Raw genomic sequence first — 16,860 nt, 5'->3', positions numbered from 1 at the left:
AGCATTTGGTAATGACATATCAGATAAGGGACTTATATCCAGAATCTATAAAGTACTTTAGCAACACAACAAGATAAAGGTAGATAATCCAATAGAAAAATGGGTACAGGATATGAACAGACACTTCACCAAAGACGACATTCAGATGGCTAACAAGCACGGGAAGAAATGTTCGAAATCCCTAGTTCTAAGAGAGATGCAAATCAAAACAACTATGAGATATCATCTCACCCCAGTAAGAATAGCAAAATTTAACAGAACAGCAAACAACAAATACTGATGAGGTTTGGAGAAACTGGATCTTTTATTCCCTGTTGGTAGGAATGTAAAATGGTGCAACAACTATGTATGGAAGGCTGTATGGCGCTTTCTCAAAAAGTTGCAAATAGAAATACCATTTGACCCAGCAAATCCACTACTGGGAATATATCCCACAGAAACCATAACCGCCACCCAAGCAGATATATACACACCTATGTTAATTGCAGCTTTGTTCACACTAGCAAAGAGCTGGAAAAAACCCAAGTGCCCATCAACAAATGAATGGATAGAGAAGATGTGGTATATTCACACAATGGAATACTCTGCTGCATTGAAAAACAAGGAACTCATGAAATATTATACAAAATGGATGATCCTGGAGGACATTATGCGGAATTAAATATTTCGGTCACAAAAGGACACAGAGTGCATAGTGCCACTGTTGTAAAATGGGACTGACATCAGGGTTGAGGGGAGATTGAGAAAGATGGGTTCGATAATGTATACTGCATTGAAACAGATGAGGGACAGAACTATTTAAAAGGGAAATATGATTAGATATAATTGTCATGACAGGAGTCCAGAACGAATGCTGCATAGAGGAGTGGACTTAGGGGGAGGGATTGTCTAACAATGAAAGAATTTTTCTTTCACTTTTCAAAACAAAGGCTGCATAGTGGACTGGACTTGGGGTAGGGGAACTACATAACAATGAAAGAATTTTTCTTTTACTTTTCAAAGAGAAGAGTGAACTGAGGGGGAGCGATGTTGGGCCGGGGGAAAAGTGCAACAATGAATGAATGGAAATCATTAGTCTCTGTAAACTCTCATTAAATTTAATTCAAAAATTCACATCAGTCAAAAATTTTAAAAAGGAAATACAACACAATGTACAACTCTATGCTTACCTCCCTGTCCATACCCACTCCTCTGCTCCCCCTTTGATTTTCATAAACGTTTTTTCTAACTATTTATTTCTCCAGTAATGGTCTTATGTAGTATTTGGTTCCCCAATGTAAAATAAATTAATTGTAAGAAATTTAAAAAAAATTTAAATGTTTGTAGGAAACTCAATGAATGCAAAATTCACAGTGAATGAAGGAGAATGATACACAATGTATGCAAATTTTTGTATGTAAACCAATAGAAAATAAAAATTTAACAATAAAGAAATCTATCATTTCTAACATTAACAGCTCCATCAGTGCCTCAGTTCTCCAATTTCTCTATGACCTTTGGGTTCAGTGACTCACCAGAAGGTCTTCCAGAGTCTCAGACCTGTCACAAGGATGACTCACATGACCATAGGTATGTTGTTGTTGTTTTGTTCTTATGTGCCGTCGAGTCGCCTGCGACTCATAGCGACCCTATGTACAACAGCCCTAAACTCTGCTCTGTCCTGTGCCAATCGCACTGTCTCTGACACTCCCATCCCAATTATTCCAGTCACTGAATCAATCCACCTCATAGAGGGCCTTCCTCTCCTGCGCCGTCCCTCCACGCTCCCAAGCATGATGTCCCTCTCCAAGGACCGGGCTCTCCTCACTACATGTCCGAAGTAAGTTAGATGGAGCCTCAGAATCCTTGCCTCCAAGGAGCCACCCGGTTTAACCCTCTCCAGGACAAATCTATTTGTTTTCCTAGCAGTCCATGGTATTCTCAGTACTCTTCTCCAGCACCACAGCTCAAAGGCATCAGTTCTCCTTCTATCCTCCTTGGTCATTGTCCAACTCTCTGATGCATAACAGGTGATTGCGAAGACTATGGCCTGTATCAGACGCACCTTAGTCTCCAGAGAGACACCACTGCTCTTCAGCACTTTGGAGAGGTCCCTAACAGCAGACTTTCCCATGGCAATGCGCCTTTTCATTTCCTGGCTGCTGGTGCCAAGACTGTTGACTATGGAGCCAAGCAAACTAAAGCTGTGTACAATCTCAATCTCTTCACCATCCATCCTGATGCTGCCGATTTGTCCAGTGGTGAGAATCTTTGTCTTCTTGACATTGAGCCTCAATCCATATTGCAGGCTGCAGTCCTTGACACTCTGCAGCAGGTGCTTCAGGTCCTCCTCAGTTTCAGCAAGCAGGGTTGTGTCATCCGCATAACGCAGATTGTTGATAAATCGTCCACCAATCCTGACCCCACATTTCTCCTCATAGAGCCCAGCCTCCCGGATAATCTGTTCTGCATATAGGTTGAAGAGGTATGGAGATAGGATGCATCCCTGGCGTACGCCCTTCCCAATTTTGAACCATGCAGTGTTCAAGTGAGCAAGAGCCTATGGTGATGAAAGAAGAAGTCCAGGCTGCTTTGAAGGACATGGCCAAAAATAAGGCTCCAGGAATAGATGGTATACCAATTGATATATTTCAGTTAACAGATGCTGCCCTGGACGTGCTCACCAAGTTGTGCCAAGAAATCTGGAGAACGACCACTTGGCCAACTGACTGGAAGAGATCGATATTTGTTCCTATCCCAAAGAAAGGCGACCCAACTGAATGTGGAAACTACAGAACAATTTCACTGATTTCACATGCAAGCAAGATTTTACTGAAAATTATCCAAAAACGACTGGAACAGCACATCAACAGAGAACTACCAGAAGTCCAGGCTAGTTTCAGAAGGGGTCGTGGTACTAGAGATATTGTAGCTGATGTTAGATGGATCTTGGCTGAAAGCAGGGAATACCAGAGGAATGTCTATCTGTGCTTCATTGACTATGCAAAGGCATTTGACTGTGTAGATCATAACAAACTGTGGCTGACTCCGAGAAGAATGGGAATCCCAGAACACTTGATCGTTCTAATGTGAAAGTTATACTTGGACCAGGAGGCAGTCGTCAGAACAGAGCAAGGGATAGGTATGTAGGCTGGTTTTGCACAAACTGGTGAGCCCTAGGCCAGGATTTTTAGTTGCAATACAAATAGATGGCACCTGTAGGTGATGCAGGCTTGTGTTGTAGAGACTAGTGAGCAATGGGCCAGGATCTTGTCAACTGTCAGTTGTGGCGTAGCTCTATGAGAACTGTGTTTAGATGCTGTGTCCTAGGGGAGGAGTCCACATGAGCTTATATGTGCCTCTCGTAGGGTGAGGCTTGTATCCCATTCTAAATCTCTCTCCTTAATACAATAATTACTTTAACACAAAATAAATGATTGATTACTGTAATGATAAATTATAGACATCCAAAAACACTCTGTAGTTCCTCTGGTCCTGGAACCAGCCTGGTGCTTGCACCCTACACATCAGATGCAAAATGACAGGCCAATGTGTTTTTATTGACTTATAGTCAGGATTGAAGTTTGTTCTACTTCCAGACTTGAAATATGTAGCTTAAATACAGTCACATAGGTCAAGTGGGAAGGAAACTGACCAGTGTTCATACTGTCTCTACAGCCAAGTGCAAGGTTGTTATCACTGTGAACCAGGGGCTCCGGGGTGGCCGTGTACTAGAGCTGAAGAAAATTGTGGATGAAGCTGTGAAGCTCTGTCCCACTGTGAGATGTGTTCTTGTGGCCCACAGGACAGACAAGAAAGTCAGCATGGGGAAGCTGGATGTTGTCCTGGAGCAGGTAGGTTTACCCACATGGTGAAGCCTGATATGGGTTTCCTGAGTCTGAGGCTTACCAGTTCTTAAGCTGGGTCCCCAGAGGTGTCTGGGTTCCCTACGGTCATTAGTGGATGACTTCTTGGATGGGAAGGTAAAACTCAACTGCTACATACATGCTATTTGGAATGGATCTGCCCTTATGTGAGAGTCTTGTGTACCTTTGGATTGGACTTAGGCATGCTTTTTAGTTGTTATATGTTCACAGGTCAAAATTCTAGCTGACCCTCGAGTCCAGTGGGTTTTCAGAGAGTGTAAATCACAGAAAGAGTTTGCCCATCTTTCTCTCAAGGAACAGCTGGCAGATTCAAATGGCAAGCCTTTGGATTAGCAGCACAGTTCCTGGGCCACCAGAGCTTCTTGTGTGCATGCTTGCTTGTATTGTTGTTATGTGCTATTGAGTCAAAACTGACCCATACCTGACCTCCACTGGGTTTTCAGAGATGTTATATCACGTGGGAGGAGTTTGCCTGTCTTTCTCCCATGGAGTAACTGATGGATTTTAACCACATGCCTTTGGGTTGGCATACTAGAGTGGTTGTATTCAGATTAATTCTGCTGGGTCCAGAAGTGCTGACAGGAAGTGTGCCCTGGGGTGGTTCAAAGCCCTGACAAGCTGCTGTATCTTCTTCTGCACAGGAAATGGCCAAGGAGAATCCTGAGTGTGCCCCAGAAAGCATGAACAGCGAAGATATGCTTTTCCTGCTGTATACTTCAGGGAGCACAGGAACACCCAAGGGGCTTGTCCACACCCAGGCAGGCTACCTGCTCTACGCAGCACTGACTCATAAGGTGCATGGCCTTTGTGCGGGCAAGTTTATCATCTCTGAGGGCAAGGGGCAGAGGCAGCACTTGTAAGGACTCTGGACTTAGGGCTGGAGCTTGTTCTGACACAAAAGTGTGAGTGTCTATACTTTCTTAGTGTTTGTGAGCAGCCTCTGAAGCCAGAGGAAGATATGAGGAATGAGCTTGTTTTTCTCTGTGGAAGAGAACGTTAGGGGCTGTGAGTTTCTTCAGGAATATATTAAGTTTGAAAGGGCACCTGGGAATTGACAGAACTTGGAATACTGTGAGATGGAGATGGGCTGGGGCTTTGGGTGCTGCTAGGTACTTTAGGGAAAGATTGGCCTATTCTCCTCTAGGAACCACAGGGAGAGCACACTTTCATCCGTGGAATTAGGCTTGGGATGATTAGAAATCCTTTTCAGTTTCTGTATGCCATGGTGCTTTGAGATATAAAAACCCTGACTCAGCACATTCCATCTCTAACAAAAATTAGTTCTTCCTAGGCAGGCAGACCCTTCCTTTCCCTCTGTGAGGCACAGCTCTGCAGCATACTGGCCACTGCTACATCCTGAAAATACTTCTGGAGGATCTGAACTTCTCTGTGACAGTATATATGACAAAAATGCATCTATTGTTTTATTGTAAAATATAGCACAGATAGAGGAAACTACCCAAGTCAAATGATGACTTAGTCATTGGAAAGCAAATGCCACTCTGACGAAGAAGCCACACAAGATGCCCCTTGCATGTGCCCTGCTTAAAGCTCCCGAGCACTTGTGGGGAAGTCCTAACAGCCATTGCTTCTGTGCTTTCCTGGAGTGTGCCATCCACATGTGCATCCCTAGACACCAGAGTTTGCTCTGCCTTTATGAAAAGTTCAGTATGTCTTCTAATTATTTAAAATTAAAAATTCCCTTCTATGTCTTTCATTTTCTTGAGTTTTCTGTAGAATCTAGGTCTTAAATGTTGATGATTGTCCTCTGCTCTCTTTGTCCACTGCAAAATGATGGTGGGGTCTAAAGTGGATTCAGATTCAAGTTGGCTCCTTGACAAGACTGGTGATGTGTGGTCTCTTTTCTGTGGTTGTATAAGCTTCTGACGTCAATGTATTTCTTAGTATTTTGAGATTTTACTTTTTGCAGATCTTCAAAATAGTTTAAAATTTTGATACCACTAAATGCAGAAAATATACCCATAGCTTATATGTACAGCAAGGCTATATGCAGCTACACTGTGATACATAGTGTATCCCCTGCTGCTTTAAGAGTGTCCCTACCTTCCTGAAGGTTCTTGAGAGGCCTCTCCATACTACCCCAAACCTAAGTCATTTTGCCTTTCAAGAATAGTCTTAATCCCTGATTGTCAACATACATCTTATTTGGCTGTCAGTGACCTCCACCTTGGGTGGGCTTCTAAGTGGCTACATTTATAAAATGTGGCACCCATACACTCTTCCCTGGCAGTGTAGGAGAGTGATGGCATGCTTCTGATGGCCCTCGTTCTGTCTGCAGCTTGTGTTTGACTACAAGCCAGGGGACGTCTTTGGATGTGTGGCTGACATTGGCTGGATCACAGGACATAGCTATGTGGTATATGGACCACTTTGCAATGGAGCCACCAGCGTCCTTTTTGAGAGCACCCCAGTTTACCCTGATGCCGGTGAGAACTGGGGCCTTGTCTGGGATCCCCTGTTGGATCAGGGAGGGAGCTTGAAGGCTGAGGTAGGGTTTTGAAAGGTGGAGGCCTCCACTTCTGACAGAATGTAATTGTGTAACTCCTTGAGCAGGTGAACCTAAAGCTGGCCAGCCCCTTCTGCAAGGTCAGACAGGTAGGAGACAGGAATCTGGTAGCACTGGAAGCCATCTGCAAATCCTTGTCCAGCATCCCCGCCCTTTTGACTTATTTTGTCTTCTCGGACAGTCAATTTAGCATTGCCCTCTCACTTCTACAACTACTTGGCCATCCAGTCCTTTTTTCAAGCTTGGTTAGCTATTGGATGCTTCCATCTCCCTGATTATGGAAGAACCGCCAACCCTAACCTTTGCCAAAAGGGCTGTCCTATGAGTATAGTTGAATAAAGCTAAGGGATGGGCTGGTGGCTCTCAGTAAGATGTGATTGATTTGAGGACCTTGAGAGCAATAGCTGTATCTTAGCATCTTTTGTCTCCCCAGAGCAGTGTCTCATGATCTTTATAGTATCTGAAAGGAACCATACTGACACAGTGGCTCCTCTAGCAAGAGGCAATTATTTAAGCATTACATTTGTGTGCACCAAACTCCCTACCACTTTCTCTTACTTCTCTGAAGAGCAGGGCAGAACTTAGGGAAGCATAGGGACTTGTCAGAATCAGCTCTGCAGAGAAGGACAGAGCCTACAACAGCATAACAACATGTCAGGGTCAGGACTATAGAAAGGGACAGTACTGATGAAGGCATATGGGCATGTCAGGCTCAACTCTGCAGAGAGGGACAAAATTGATGACAGCATAGGGATGGGTCAGGTCCAGCTTTAAAGAAAGGGACATAAATGAGCTGTCATGGTCAGCTCTACAGTGAGCTGTCATAGAACCTCTGACAACATAGGGACTGTCAGGGTCAGCTCTGCAGATACGGACAGAAAATGACAGCATACAGATGTGTCAGGCTCAGCTCTGCAGAAAGAGATAGAACTGATGGTGGTAGAGGGAGGTGTCAGGGTCAGCTCTGAAGAAATGGATGGACTGGTGACATGCCATGGTCGATTCTGCAGAGAGGGACAAAAGGCACAGAGACTTGTCAGGGGCAACTCTGAAGAGGGAGAAAGAACTGATGATGGTATAGGGATGTGTCAGGGTCAGCTCTGCAGAGATGGACAGAACTAATGATAGCATGAAGACATGTCAACATCATCTCTGAAGAGGGGGCCAGAAATAAAAATGGCAGGTGGATGTGTCAAGATCAGTTCTGCAGAGAAGGAGCATTGGGACATGTCAGGATCACCTCTGCAGAGATGGACAGAGCTGATCACAGAATAGGGCTGTGTCATGGTCAGCTCTTGAGAGAGAATCAGCTCCCGGGGGGTTATGGCTAGTCTTTGCCATGATCAGGCTCACTGCCTTAAGCACTTGAGGCTACTCTCATCTTCAGTAGTTGGGTATATAGCGAATACTAGGTTCTTCTGGGAAGCACCAATCACCATAGTAGGGACCATTTAAATACAGCTGAATAAAAATTGTTTGTCAGCTGCAAGTAATCTTAAAATTTCTGGTATGTCCCTTTGACCCAAGTCTTCATGTGGAGATACAAATGTCTGATAGAAATGTATTGGTGGTTAACTGGGTGCAGAGAGCGCTTAGCTGAGCTTGATGGGTACAGCACTTACTCATCTTCTGGTGAACACTTGCACACACTTTCTATGAGCACATGGGATCTGCTGGATTATCTGTAATGGGCTTGGGTTTTTGTGTCCAAAGGACTTTACTTGACTGCACACACTGGACCTTTCTGTAGGTCGGTACTGGGAGACAGTGCAGAGACTGCAGATCAGCCAGTTCTACTGTGCCCCAACAGCTGTGCGGCTGTTGCTAAAGTATGGTGATGCCTGGGTCAAGAAGTATGATCTCTCTTCCCTACGGACCCTGGGCTCAGGTGAGCTTGTCCTGTGGCCCATGGCAGTGATAAGGCTGAGATATAACAGGAGAAGAGCACACTTCCAAGCTGTCTTTATGGTGAGAGCTGTGCTGGGCTCTCTTCCTCATCTCACAAATCCCTGGAGTTGACATCACTCTATATGTACAAACTCAGTAAATTATTGTTTGTTATTATGTTCCATCAAGTTGACTGTGACTCATAGCGACCCTATGAACAATAGCCCTGAACCCAGCCCTATCTTGTGCCAGTCTCACTACCTCTAACATACCTGCCCCTATAGCGCTGTAGTCATTGTGTCAGTCCATCTCATCTGAGATCTTCCTCTTCCACACTGTCCCTCCACCTTTCCAAGTATCCTGTCCAACTCCAAGGACTAGTCCCTCCTGGAAGCTTATCCAAAGTATGTCAGATGGAGCTTCAAACGCTTTGCCTCAAAAGAACAACCTGGGTTCACCATTTCCAGGACAGACCTGTTTGTTCTCTTGGCAGTCCATAGGATGTTCAATACTCTTCTCCAGCAACACAACCCAAATACAATGATTCTTCTTCCATCATCCTTAGTCACTGTTCGGCTCTCAGGTGCATAGCAAGCAGTTGAGAACTCAGGAAATTAGGGCTCAAATAATTTATAGTGACTGTAAGGGATTTCATGAAATTGTTTTATGTTGTTGTTGATTGCCTTCAAGTCGAGCACAACTCATAGTAACCCTACGAACAAAAGACTTGAAGCCCCTCTACAACAATTGACATTTATCAAAGTTCATAGGGTTTCCAGAAGCATGTTATTTAGGAAGTGGATGACACTCCTGCTTCTAGTGAACCCTTTTTTATCCATATTTTCCCCCCAAAATACCACACTAGATCACTTCCCATAGTGTGCGTGAACACTCTTGTCAACATTTTGAGTTCTGATTCTCTAATGTGATTATTACAATAGATCTCACATCCTGGATGATACATTTGTCTTATGTCCTTCAGACAAATAATGAGTTTTGCTCCTCTCACCAGTCTGTCCTTTTTTTTCATCTTATTCTAAATTCTACTAATGCTTTTTCTTTTCACGCTGTGGTTTCAGTGGGAGAACCAATCAACCACGAGGCCTGGGAGTGGCTGCACAAGGTGGTGGGGGACAGTAGATGCACATTGGTCGACACCTGGTGGCAGACAGGTGAGCCATGTCAGCAATGCAGTGATGTCATGGGGTCACTGGACATGTACTAAGGAGGATGCTGGAGCTGATGCATGAGTGGCACAGAGTTCCTGGATTGCAGTCAAGTTCCATCTCAGTCCTAAAACTGTGCAGGCATTTGGAGAAATGAATTACACCCACAGTAGGGCAGATGCCTAATCTCTTTATTCAAAATGGAGCTGTCCCCTTCCCATTTCCTGGGGAGCGTTAAGTGAGGGAGTGCATGCACAGTGTTGCTCAGGGTCTTACATGGAGTCAAGCTCAGTTTAAGCCCTTACTCTTAGCTGTAGGGACCACTTCCTGACATAAAAGTATATGAGGGTAAGGGTGCCTCCATTTAAGAAACCATGAGTTCAATGGGGTAGAGAATGTCCCACCCACTTAGAAGAGCTCCCTCCTCTAAGTCTAAAGATATGTCCGTACAAGTGAGCCTAGGAATGGCAGGAAGACAATACTTGTGCACCTCTTAGACTTTCTCCTCTTCTGTCTTCCCTGGGGATGGATGTACTGCTTCTTCTGCAACTAAGTCAGGACTTGACCAGAGCAAGATGTGAGGAGCAGTGGGCTAGGTCCACCAGGTGCTGATGCCAAGAGCCCTGTGCACGGACTTCTTCTGCTCTACACCTAAACCCTTTTCTGTAGCTCAGGGACTCAGTCTGCCACACCCAAAGTCCTAGAGTATTTAAGTCTATAAGTTTCTACCACTTTGTCCTCCCCTAGCACTCTGTGTACTATGTGAGTTGTCAGGCCCCAGGTCCACTGACTCCTTTCTCTTGCAGAGACAGGCGGCATCTGCATTGCGCCACGGCCCTCGGAGGAGGGTGCAGAGATTGTCCCCTGTATGGCCATGAGACCTTTCTATGGCATTGTACCAGTAATTATGGATGACAAGGTTTGTGTTTCACCCACCCACTCAGGGTTACTACACCCCACCACCCCTCTGTGTCCAGGCCTGCTGCACTCACACCAAGTGAGCCCAAAACTGGTGCAAAGAGGCTGGGTTCGAAATCAGCTTCCAGCTTTGTGGCTAGCAGGGGTCCTCCCTACCCCTTGGATTATTGTCACTTGTTGGATTTAGTCCAGGGCAAGAGTGTACTCACAGCGAGCTCTGGTGGCCTAGTGTCAAGAAGATGTACTGCAATCCCAGAGGTGCACAGTTCAAATCCACTAGATGCTCTGCTGGAAAAGGAGGAACAATCTCCTCCTGTTCCAGTCAGATCTGATTTGATGGTACACACACACACACACACACACACACACACACACACACACACAAAGTAATAAAATAAAATAAAAATTTAAATAAAGAAAAAAAAGAGTGTACTCCCCTGTGTGTTCCTCACGCCAGACCTCCTACCTTTCTGCAGGGGAGCGTTATGGAGGGCAATGGCATCTCTGGTGCACTGTGCTTCTCGCAGGCATGGCCAGGCATGGCCAGGACCATCTACGGGAACCACGCTAGATTCTTGGATGCCTACTTCACAGCATACCCTGGTGAGTGGACCATGCCAGACCTAGCACCGCTACAGACTGTGGACCACTTCAGGAATGTTTATTACTGTGAATGAAGTCTTGAGGTTCAGGATGAGCTCTTCATGGCAGAAGTTTGAGTCTTCTCACCCACAGCATTTGCCCTGTCGCATACTCATTATATCTCTCTCATTCAGAAATACTCCACTTCAAGGATGCACTACCTCCAGCACTCAAGAAACAGAGTAGAGAATCCACCATGGGAACTGTTAATATAGCAGGGAGTTCCTTTGGGGTATTTCAAATTTTCTCGGTTTACTACGTGCGACTATTGGCAGTTCTTATGAACACCATCTCCTGTGTCTTGGGACCACTGGTGTTTTCAGTCTTGAGTTGTAAAGAGGCCTATTCTATAATTATTAATATAATATCATAATTATAGGCGCTCTGGTGGCCTAGTGGCAAGAAACTGCACTGCAATCTGAAGGCATGCTGTTTGAGACGACTAGCTGCTCAGTGGGAGAAGGATGGGCAATCTCCTCCCATGCCATTAATTGTCTCTGGAAAGCCACCAGAAGGACAGGCTATGGGTCAGTTCCATCTCTGTGGTACACAACAACAACATCATAATTATAACAATATAGTTATAATTCTATAATAAGCCTCTTTTATGGCAGCTCTCCCATCTCCCAAAAGGTTCTTTATGTACTTGTGTTTCCTATGCATTTGTCATGTTGTTGCTATTGATAGACTGTTGTCTTTGAGCTCTTTTATTAAAATACAGCTAGCTAAACAGTACTATGCAAGGAGTGTCTCCATTAGGGCAGAGTGAGGCCAGCAGACCAGAATTGAACTGAAGAGCCAGGACATGGTTTTGACAGTCACTCGTGGTAGAACAAAAGCCAGAGCTCTGACATTGAGTTCACCTTTCTGGACTGCAGGCTACTACTTCTCTGGAGATGGTGTGTACCGTACCCAGAGTGGTTACTACCAGATTACAGGAAGGGTGGATGATGTCATCAACATCAGCGGGCACCGTGTGGGAACAGCAGAAATCGAGGATGCGATGGTGAGCAAGACTGGCTTCTATCCTGTCACCTGGATACCTCTGCACTGGGAGGCATGGAACAGGAATTGGCATCCCTGAGTGACAACTTCATTTTTTGGTATATCCTCTTTGTTCTCTATGTGTAGGCTACCCACCCATCAGTTCCAGAAGCCGCTGTCATTGGCATCCCTCATGACATCAAGGGTGAAGGTGAGTGTCCAGGGCACCTTTGCTGCCCCTGAGAAAATGCACTGCAGCCAAGTTGAGTTTCCTGACCCCAGGTTCAGAGATGATGCTGGGTAGTGCATGTGTGGAATCAATCCTGACCTCTAAAAAACCCTAGCTGATTTGGAAGCAGAGAATATCTTCATGTGCCCTTGCTGTCTGATACCTGTGGACTGTCAGCATTTCTGTATAAAGTATCCCATGCCCTTGACATTGTTACTCCTCACACACATTGGGCCCAGTGCCCTGTGAAAGTGGTGCATCTTAGCATGTGCTTTTAGATTGGCTGTATGCTGAGTGGGGCTCTTTCTAGAGTAATATTAACCTTTGTTTCCATCACACATTCTCTCTAGGGAACACAGTGAGAGAAAGAATCTTACCCTTAATCCCCAATTACACATGACCACAGGAGAGCCAGAGTGAGAGGAAGAATCTTAACCTTCATCTCCATCACACATGGGATCTGGGGGACACAAAGAGTGGAGGAATCTTACCCTTATTCTCCATCACGAGTGAGCACTGGGGACACAAACTGAGTGGAACAATCTTACAACTATTCCCATCACATAAGGACACTGGGGACACAGAATGAGTGAAGGAATCTTACCCTTAGTCCCATATAATAGTAACACTGGAGATGCAGAATGAGTCTCCATCACACATGAGCAATGGGGGATGCAGAATGAGTGAAAGACCCTTCCCCCTAGTCCTCATCACACATTGAACACTGGGGACCCGAAGTGAGTTGGGGAATCTTACCCCTAGTCACTTTTCACACATAAGCACTGGTAACAGAGTGAGTGGAAGACTTTTACACATATTCCCATGACACATAGGTTCAGGGGGTGCAGAATGAATGGTAGAACCTTACACCTGTTTCCATAATGCATGAGCATTGGGGGACACAGAGTGAGTGGAGGAACTTCACCCATTGTCCCTATCATAAATGAATGCTGGAGGATGCAGAATGAGTGGAGGAATCTCACCCATTGTCCCCATCGTATATGAATGATGGGGATGCACAGTGAGTGGAGAAATGTTACCCCCTAGTCCTCATCACACATGAGCATTGGCGACGTAGAGTTAGTGGAGCAATCTTACCTCTAGTCCCTATCATACATGAACATTGGAGATGAAGTAAGAGAAAGAATCTTATACCTATTCCTATCACACATGGACACTGGAGGATACAGAGTGAGTGGAGGAATTTAACCCTAAATACCTGCTTACATTAATATGCTTAAGCATAGGGTTCACTGAACCTCTATGCCATGATAGTACTTTTTGTGTGTACATGACCCCTTTTGCCAAGATAAACATGGAGTTTGGATAGCACATGGAGTGGGCCCGCCATGCTGGCCAGCTGGACCCATGAGGCTGTGGTCAGCCTATTCCTCATGGAGATCTCCCACAGCCTGTTTTTGAGGCTCTCTAATGGAGGGAGTCACTTAAGGAAATTAAGCATCTGTCTAGGGCTACACTCAGCCTGTCAGGATGGCTCACATGAACTCTGCATTTGACTCAGGCGAACTGATAGGGACATACAGTGGAGCCATGAGATTCACATCCACTTTGACTGGAAATGGAAGTGCCCTTCCATCAAAAGTCACCTTGAGGATTACAGCTAACCTAAATAGCTGCTGCAGTACCACCTATCTATGATTGGAAACCTATCTATGATTGGAAACTGATGTGTATACATCACATTGCCTTGGAAATGGCATGTAATCTAACATACTCAAAACCATTACTTTCCTTCCAGCTGCTTTTGCCTTCATTGTGTTGAAAGATGATGTGGCTAACTCAGACGTGGTGGAGAAAGAGCTCAAGTCAACAGTGGCCACCAAGATTGCCAAGTACGCTGTGCCTGATCAGATTCTGGTGAGCAATTCCCAGCACAAGTGACAATGGTGCTCATAAGTCTCTTCTCTTCTTCCTACAGGGAGCTCTGGTGGTCTATGGTGAGGAGTTACCCTGTCAACCCAAAAGCACACAATCTGAATCCACCAGTTGCTCCATGGACAATCTCCTCTCATGTGATTTACTGTCTTTTAAAACCCTCCGAAGGGCCAGCAATGAGTTAGTTCTGATTTGATGATACATTAACGACAACCACCTCTTCCTACAGTTATAATTAATGTGGTCTTACATGAGCATAGTGCTACCAAAACTTACGTTGTTGTTGTTAAGTTGCCTGCAACTTATATCAACCCTATGTACACCAGCCCTGAAATCTGCCCTATCCTGAGCCACTCTCACTGACTCAAACACATCTACTCCCATTACCCCAGTTACACAGTCAATCCATCTCCTCCACAGTCTTCCTCTCCTGCACTGTCCTTCTACCCCTCCAAGCATGATGTCTTTTTCTAAGGACTGGTCGATCCCTCCTGGCCATGCCCAAAGTACATGAGATGGAGCTTCAAAATCTTTGCCTCTAAGGAGAAACTTGGTTTCACCCTCTACAATACAGACTTATTTGTTCTCTTGGTGGTCCATGGTATGTTTAATACTCTCTCCAGCACCACAACTCAAAGGCATCAATTCTTCTGTCCTCCTTAGTTATTGTCCAGCTCTGTGATTGATAGAAAGGAATTTCAAAGACAATGGCCTCTTTTATTATTGTTAGGTGCCATCAAGTTGAATATGACTCATAGTAGCCTCATGAACAACAGATAAGAACTTTAACCCAATCTTGAGCATCCTCACTATCTCTGATATATTTTAACCCCTTGTGTCAGTTCATCTTTTTTAAGGTCTTCCTCCCTTTCTCTGACCCTTCACCCTTCCCAGCATGATGCCTTTTCCCAAAGACTTGCCCCTCAAAATTTCAAAATTTCATCCTTGCTTCTAAGGAGCAGCCTAGTTGCACTTCCTCCAAGACAGATTTGTTTGTTCTTTTGGCAGTTCAAAATCCTACCTAAAGTTTCTAAAAGGGAAAATTTCTCTCTCTGTTTACATGGTCTTCTCTCCCGTGTCTTATAAGCACACTTGCCATTGGATGTGGGGCTCACCACATAATCAAGAGTGTTCTCTTGGAGATCCCTAATTTGACCACATCTGCAAAGTTCTCTTTTCCATATAAGGTCACATTGATACAGGGTATGTAAAGAAATATGTATGGGCATATACATTGAAAAGTTCCAGATCAATACCAAGAACCATGCCAAGGTAGAAACATTTCTCAGAGTTTATTGTGTGCCGGGCTACTCAACAAGGAGAGTAGCACTGGGGGTTGGGCTCAAGGGGTTTATATGGGGTCGCTCCAGGTGCATAAAGTTTCTGGTCCTGGGAAACTGTTTCTGGGGAATGTCCTGACATAGGATTTCTGAGTCTGGTTTCATAAAAATATCCTGACATAGGGTTTTCTGAGTTCTGGTTTCAGAAAATGTCCTGATACAGGATTTTCTGAGTTCAGGTTTTGGAAAATATCCTGTTACAGGATTTTGGAGTTGCGCTTCAACCTCCATTTTTATTTTTAGCCTAACATACAAATCACCTTTTTTTTTTTTGCATAAGAATTCTCTATTTTTTAAAATGATCCCTGAAATCCTAAATTACTTTCATTTTTATTGTGATTTTAATGAATGTTCACAGAAAAGTTGGATTCACTGTTGTACATTTTCCTTCCTACCCCCAACTTCACTTAAAAATTATCTATTTATTATTGCATAATTTCCTCCTTCCTCCACTATCCCTCAGCTAGTCTACTTTGCCATGCACCTCTTATTCTAGATTGTTGTCATACAAATAATGCCTAATCATATATTGCTTTTAAACAGTTTTTTCCTTCATCTGTTCCAGTGTAGTTTTCATTATTTATCCCCTCTTTTCTTTGTTTCCCCCTAACCCCCATGTCAGTCCTGTTTTATAACAGTGGCATTATATAGTATGTGTCCTTTTGTGACTGAGATCTTTCACTCAGCTTAATGTTCTCCAGGGTCACCCATGTTGTGTAGTATTTTATGAGCTCCTTGGTTTTCAGTGCTGCGTAGTATCCATTGTGTGAACATACTATAGTTTTTCTATCCATTCATTTGTGGATGAGCAATTGAGTTGCTTCCCTTTCTTTGCTATTGTGAATAATGAAGTAATGAAAATGGGTGTGCCTATTTCTGTTTGAGTGGCAGCTCTGGTTTCTTTAGGGTATATTCCTAGTAGTGGAATTGCTGAGTCAAATAGCATTTCTATTTCCAACTTTTTGAGAAAGCCCCATAATGCCTTCCATAGTGGTTGCATGATTTTACAGTCTCACCAGCAGTGAAAAAGGATTCCAATCTCTCTACTACCTTGCCAGCATTCGTTGTTTGCTGCTCTGTTGAATTTTGCTATTGTTATTGGGGTGAGAAGATATCTTATTATTGTTATTATTTGCACCTCTCTGAGAGCCAGGAATTTAGAACATGTCTTTATGTGTTTGTTTTCTATATGAATGTCTTCTTTCGTTGAGTGTCTATACATGTCCTGCACCCATTTTGTGATTGGGTTGTTTACCTTTTTCTTGTTGAAGTACCGAAATAGTCTATTAACTTTAGATATGAGTCCCTTATCAGACATGTCCTTACCAACTATTTTTTCCCCAGGCTGTGGCTTCCTTTTTACACTGTTGGAAAAGTCTTGGTTTGGTTATATATATATATGTAT

The 16,860-nt window shown here is 44.2% G+C and overlaps 1 protein-coding gene across 1 annotated transcript in view; it reads left to right on the top strand.

Annotated features, from left to right (window-relative positions):
* ACSS1 (acyl-CoA synthetase short-chain family member 1) overlaps positions 1–16,860 on the top strand; it is a 193,018-nt gene that overhangs the window by 122,474 nt on the left and 53,684 nt on the right. Inside the window, exons 4-13 of the mRNA XM_006902470.1 lie at positions 3,658–3,833; positions 4,508–4,660; positions 6,166–6,313; positions 8,144–8,281; positions 9,360–9,452; positions 10,253–10,365; positions 10,841–10,967; positions 11,885–12,012; positions 12,138–12,201; positions 13,979–14,097. Coding sequence (XP_006902532.1) covers positions 3,658–3,833; positions 4,508–4,660; positions 6,166–6,313; positions 8,144–8,281; positions 9,360–9,452; positions 10,253–10,365; positions 10,841–10,967; positions 11,885–12,012; positions 12,138–12,201; positions 13,979–14,097 — 1,259 coding nt within the window. The remainder of the gene's footprint in view (positions 1–3,657; positions 3,834–4,507; positions 4,661–6,165; positions 6,314–8,143; positions 8,282–9,359; positions 9,453–10,252; positions 10,366–10,840; positions 10,968–11,884; positions 12,013–12,137; positions 12,202–13,978; positions 14,098–16,860) is intronic.

Source organism: Elephantulus edwardii, unplaced genomic scaffold, assembly GCF_000299155.1.
Source record: "Elephantulus edwardii isolate Elephantulus edwardi_28Jun2011 unplaced genomic scaffold, EleEdw1.0 scaffold00417, whole genome shotgun sequence".
Lineage (NCBI taxonomy): Eukaryota > Metazoa > Chordata > Mammalia > Macroscelidea > Macroscelididae > Elephantulus > Elephantulus edwardii.
The sequence above is the reverse complement of the archived record's forward strand: the minus strand, read 5'-3'. Positions and strand labels throughout refer to the sequence as shown.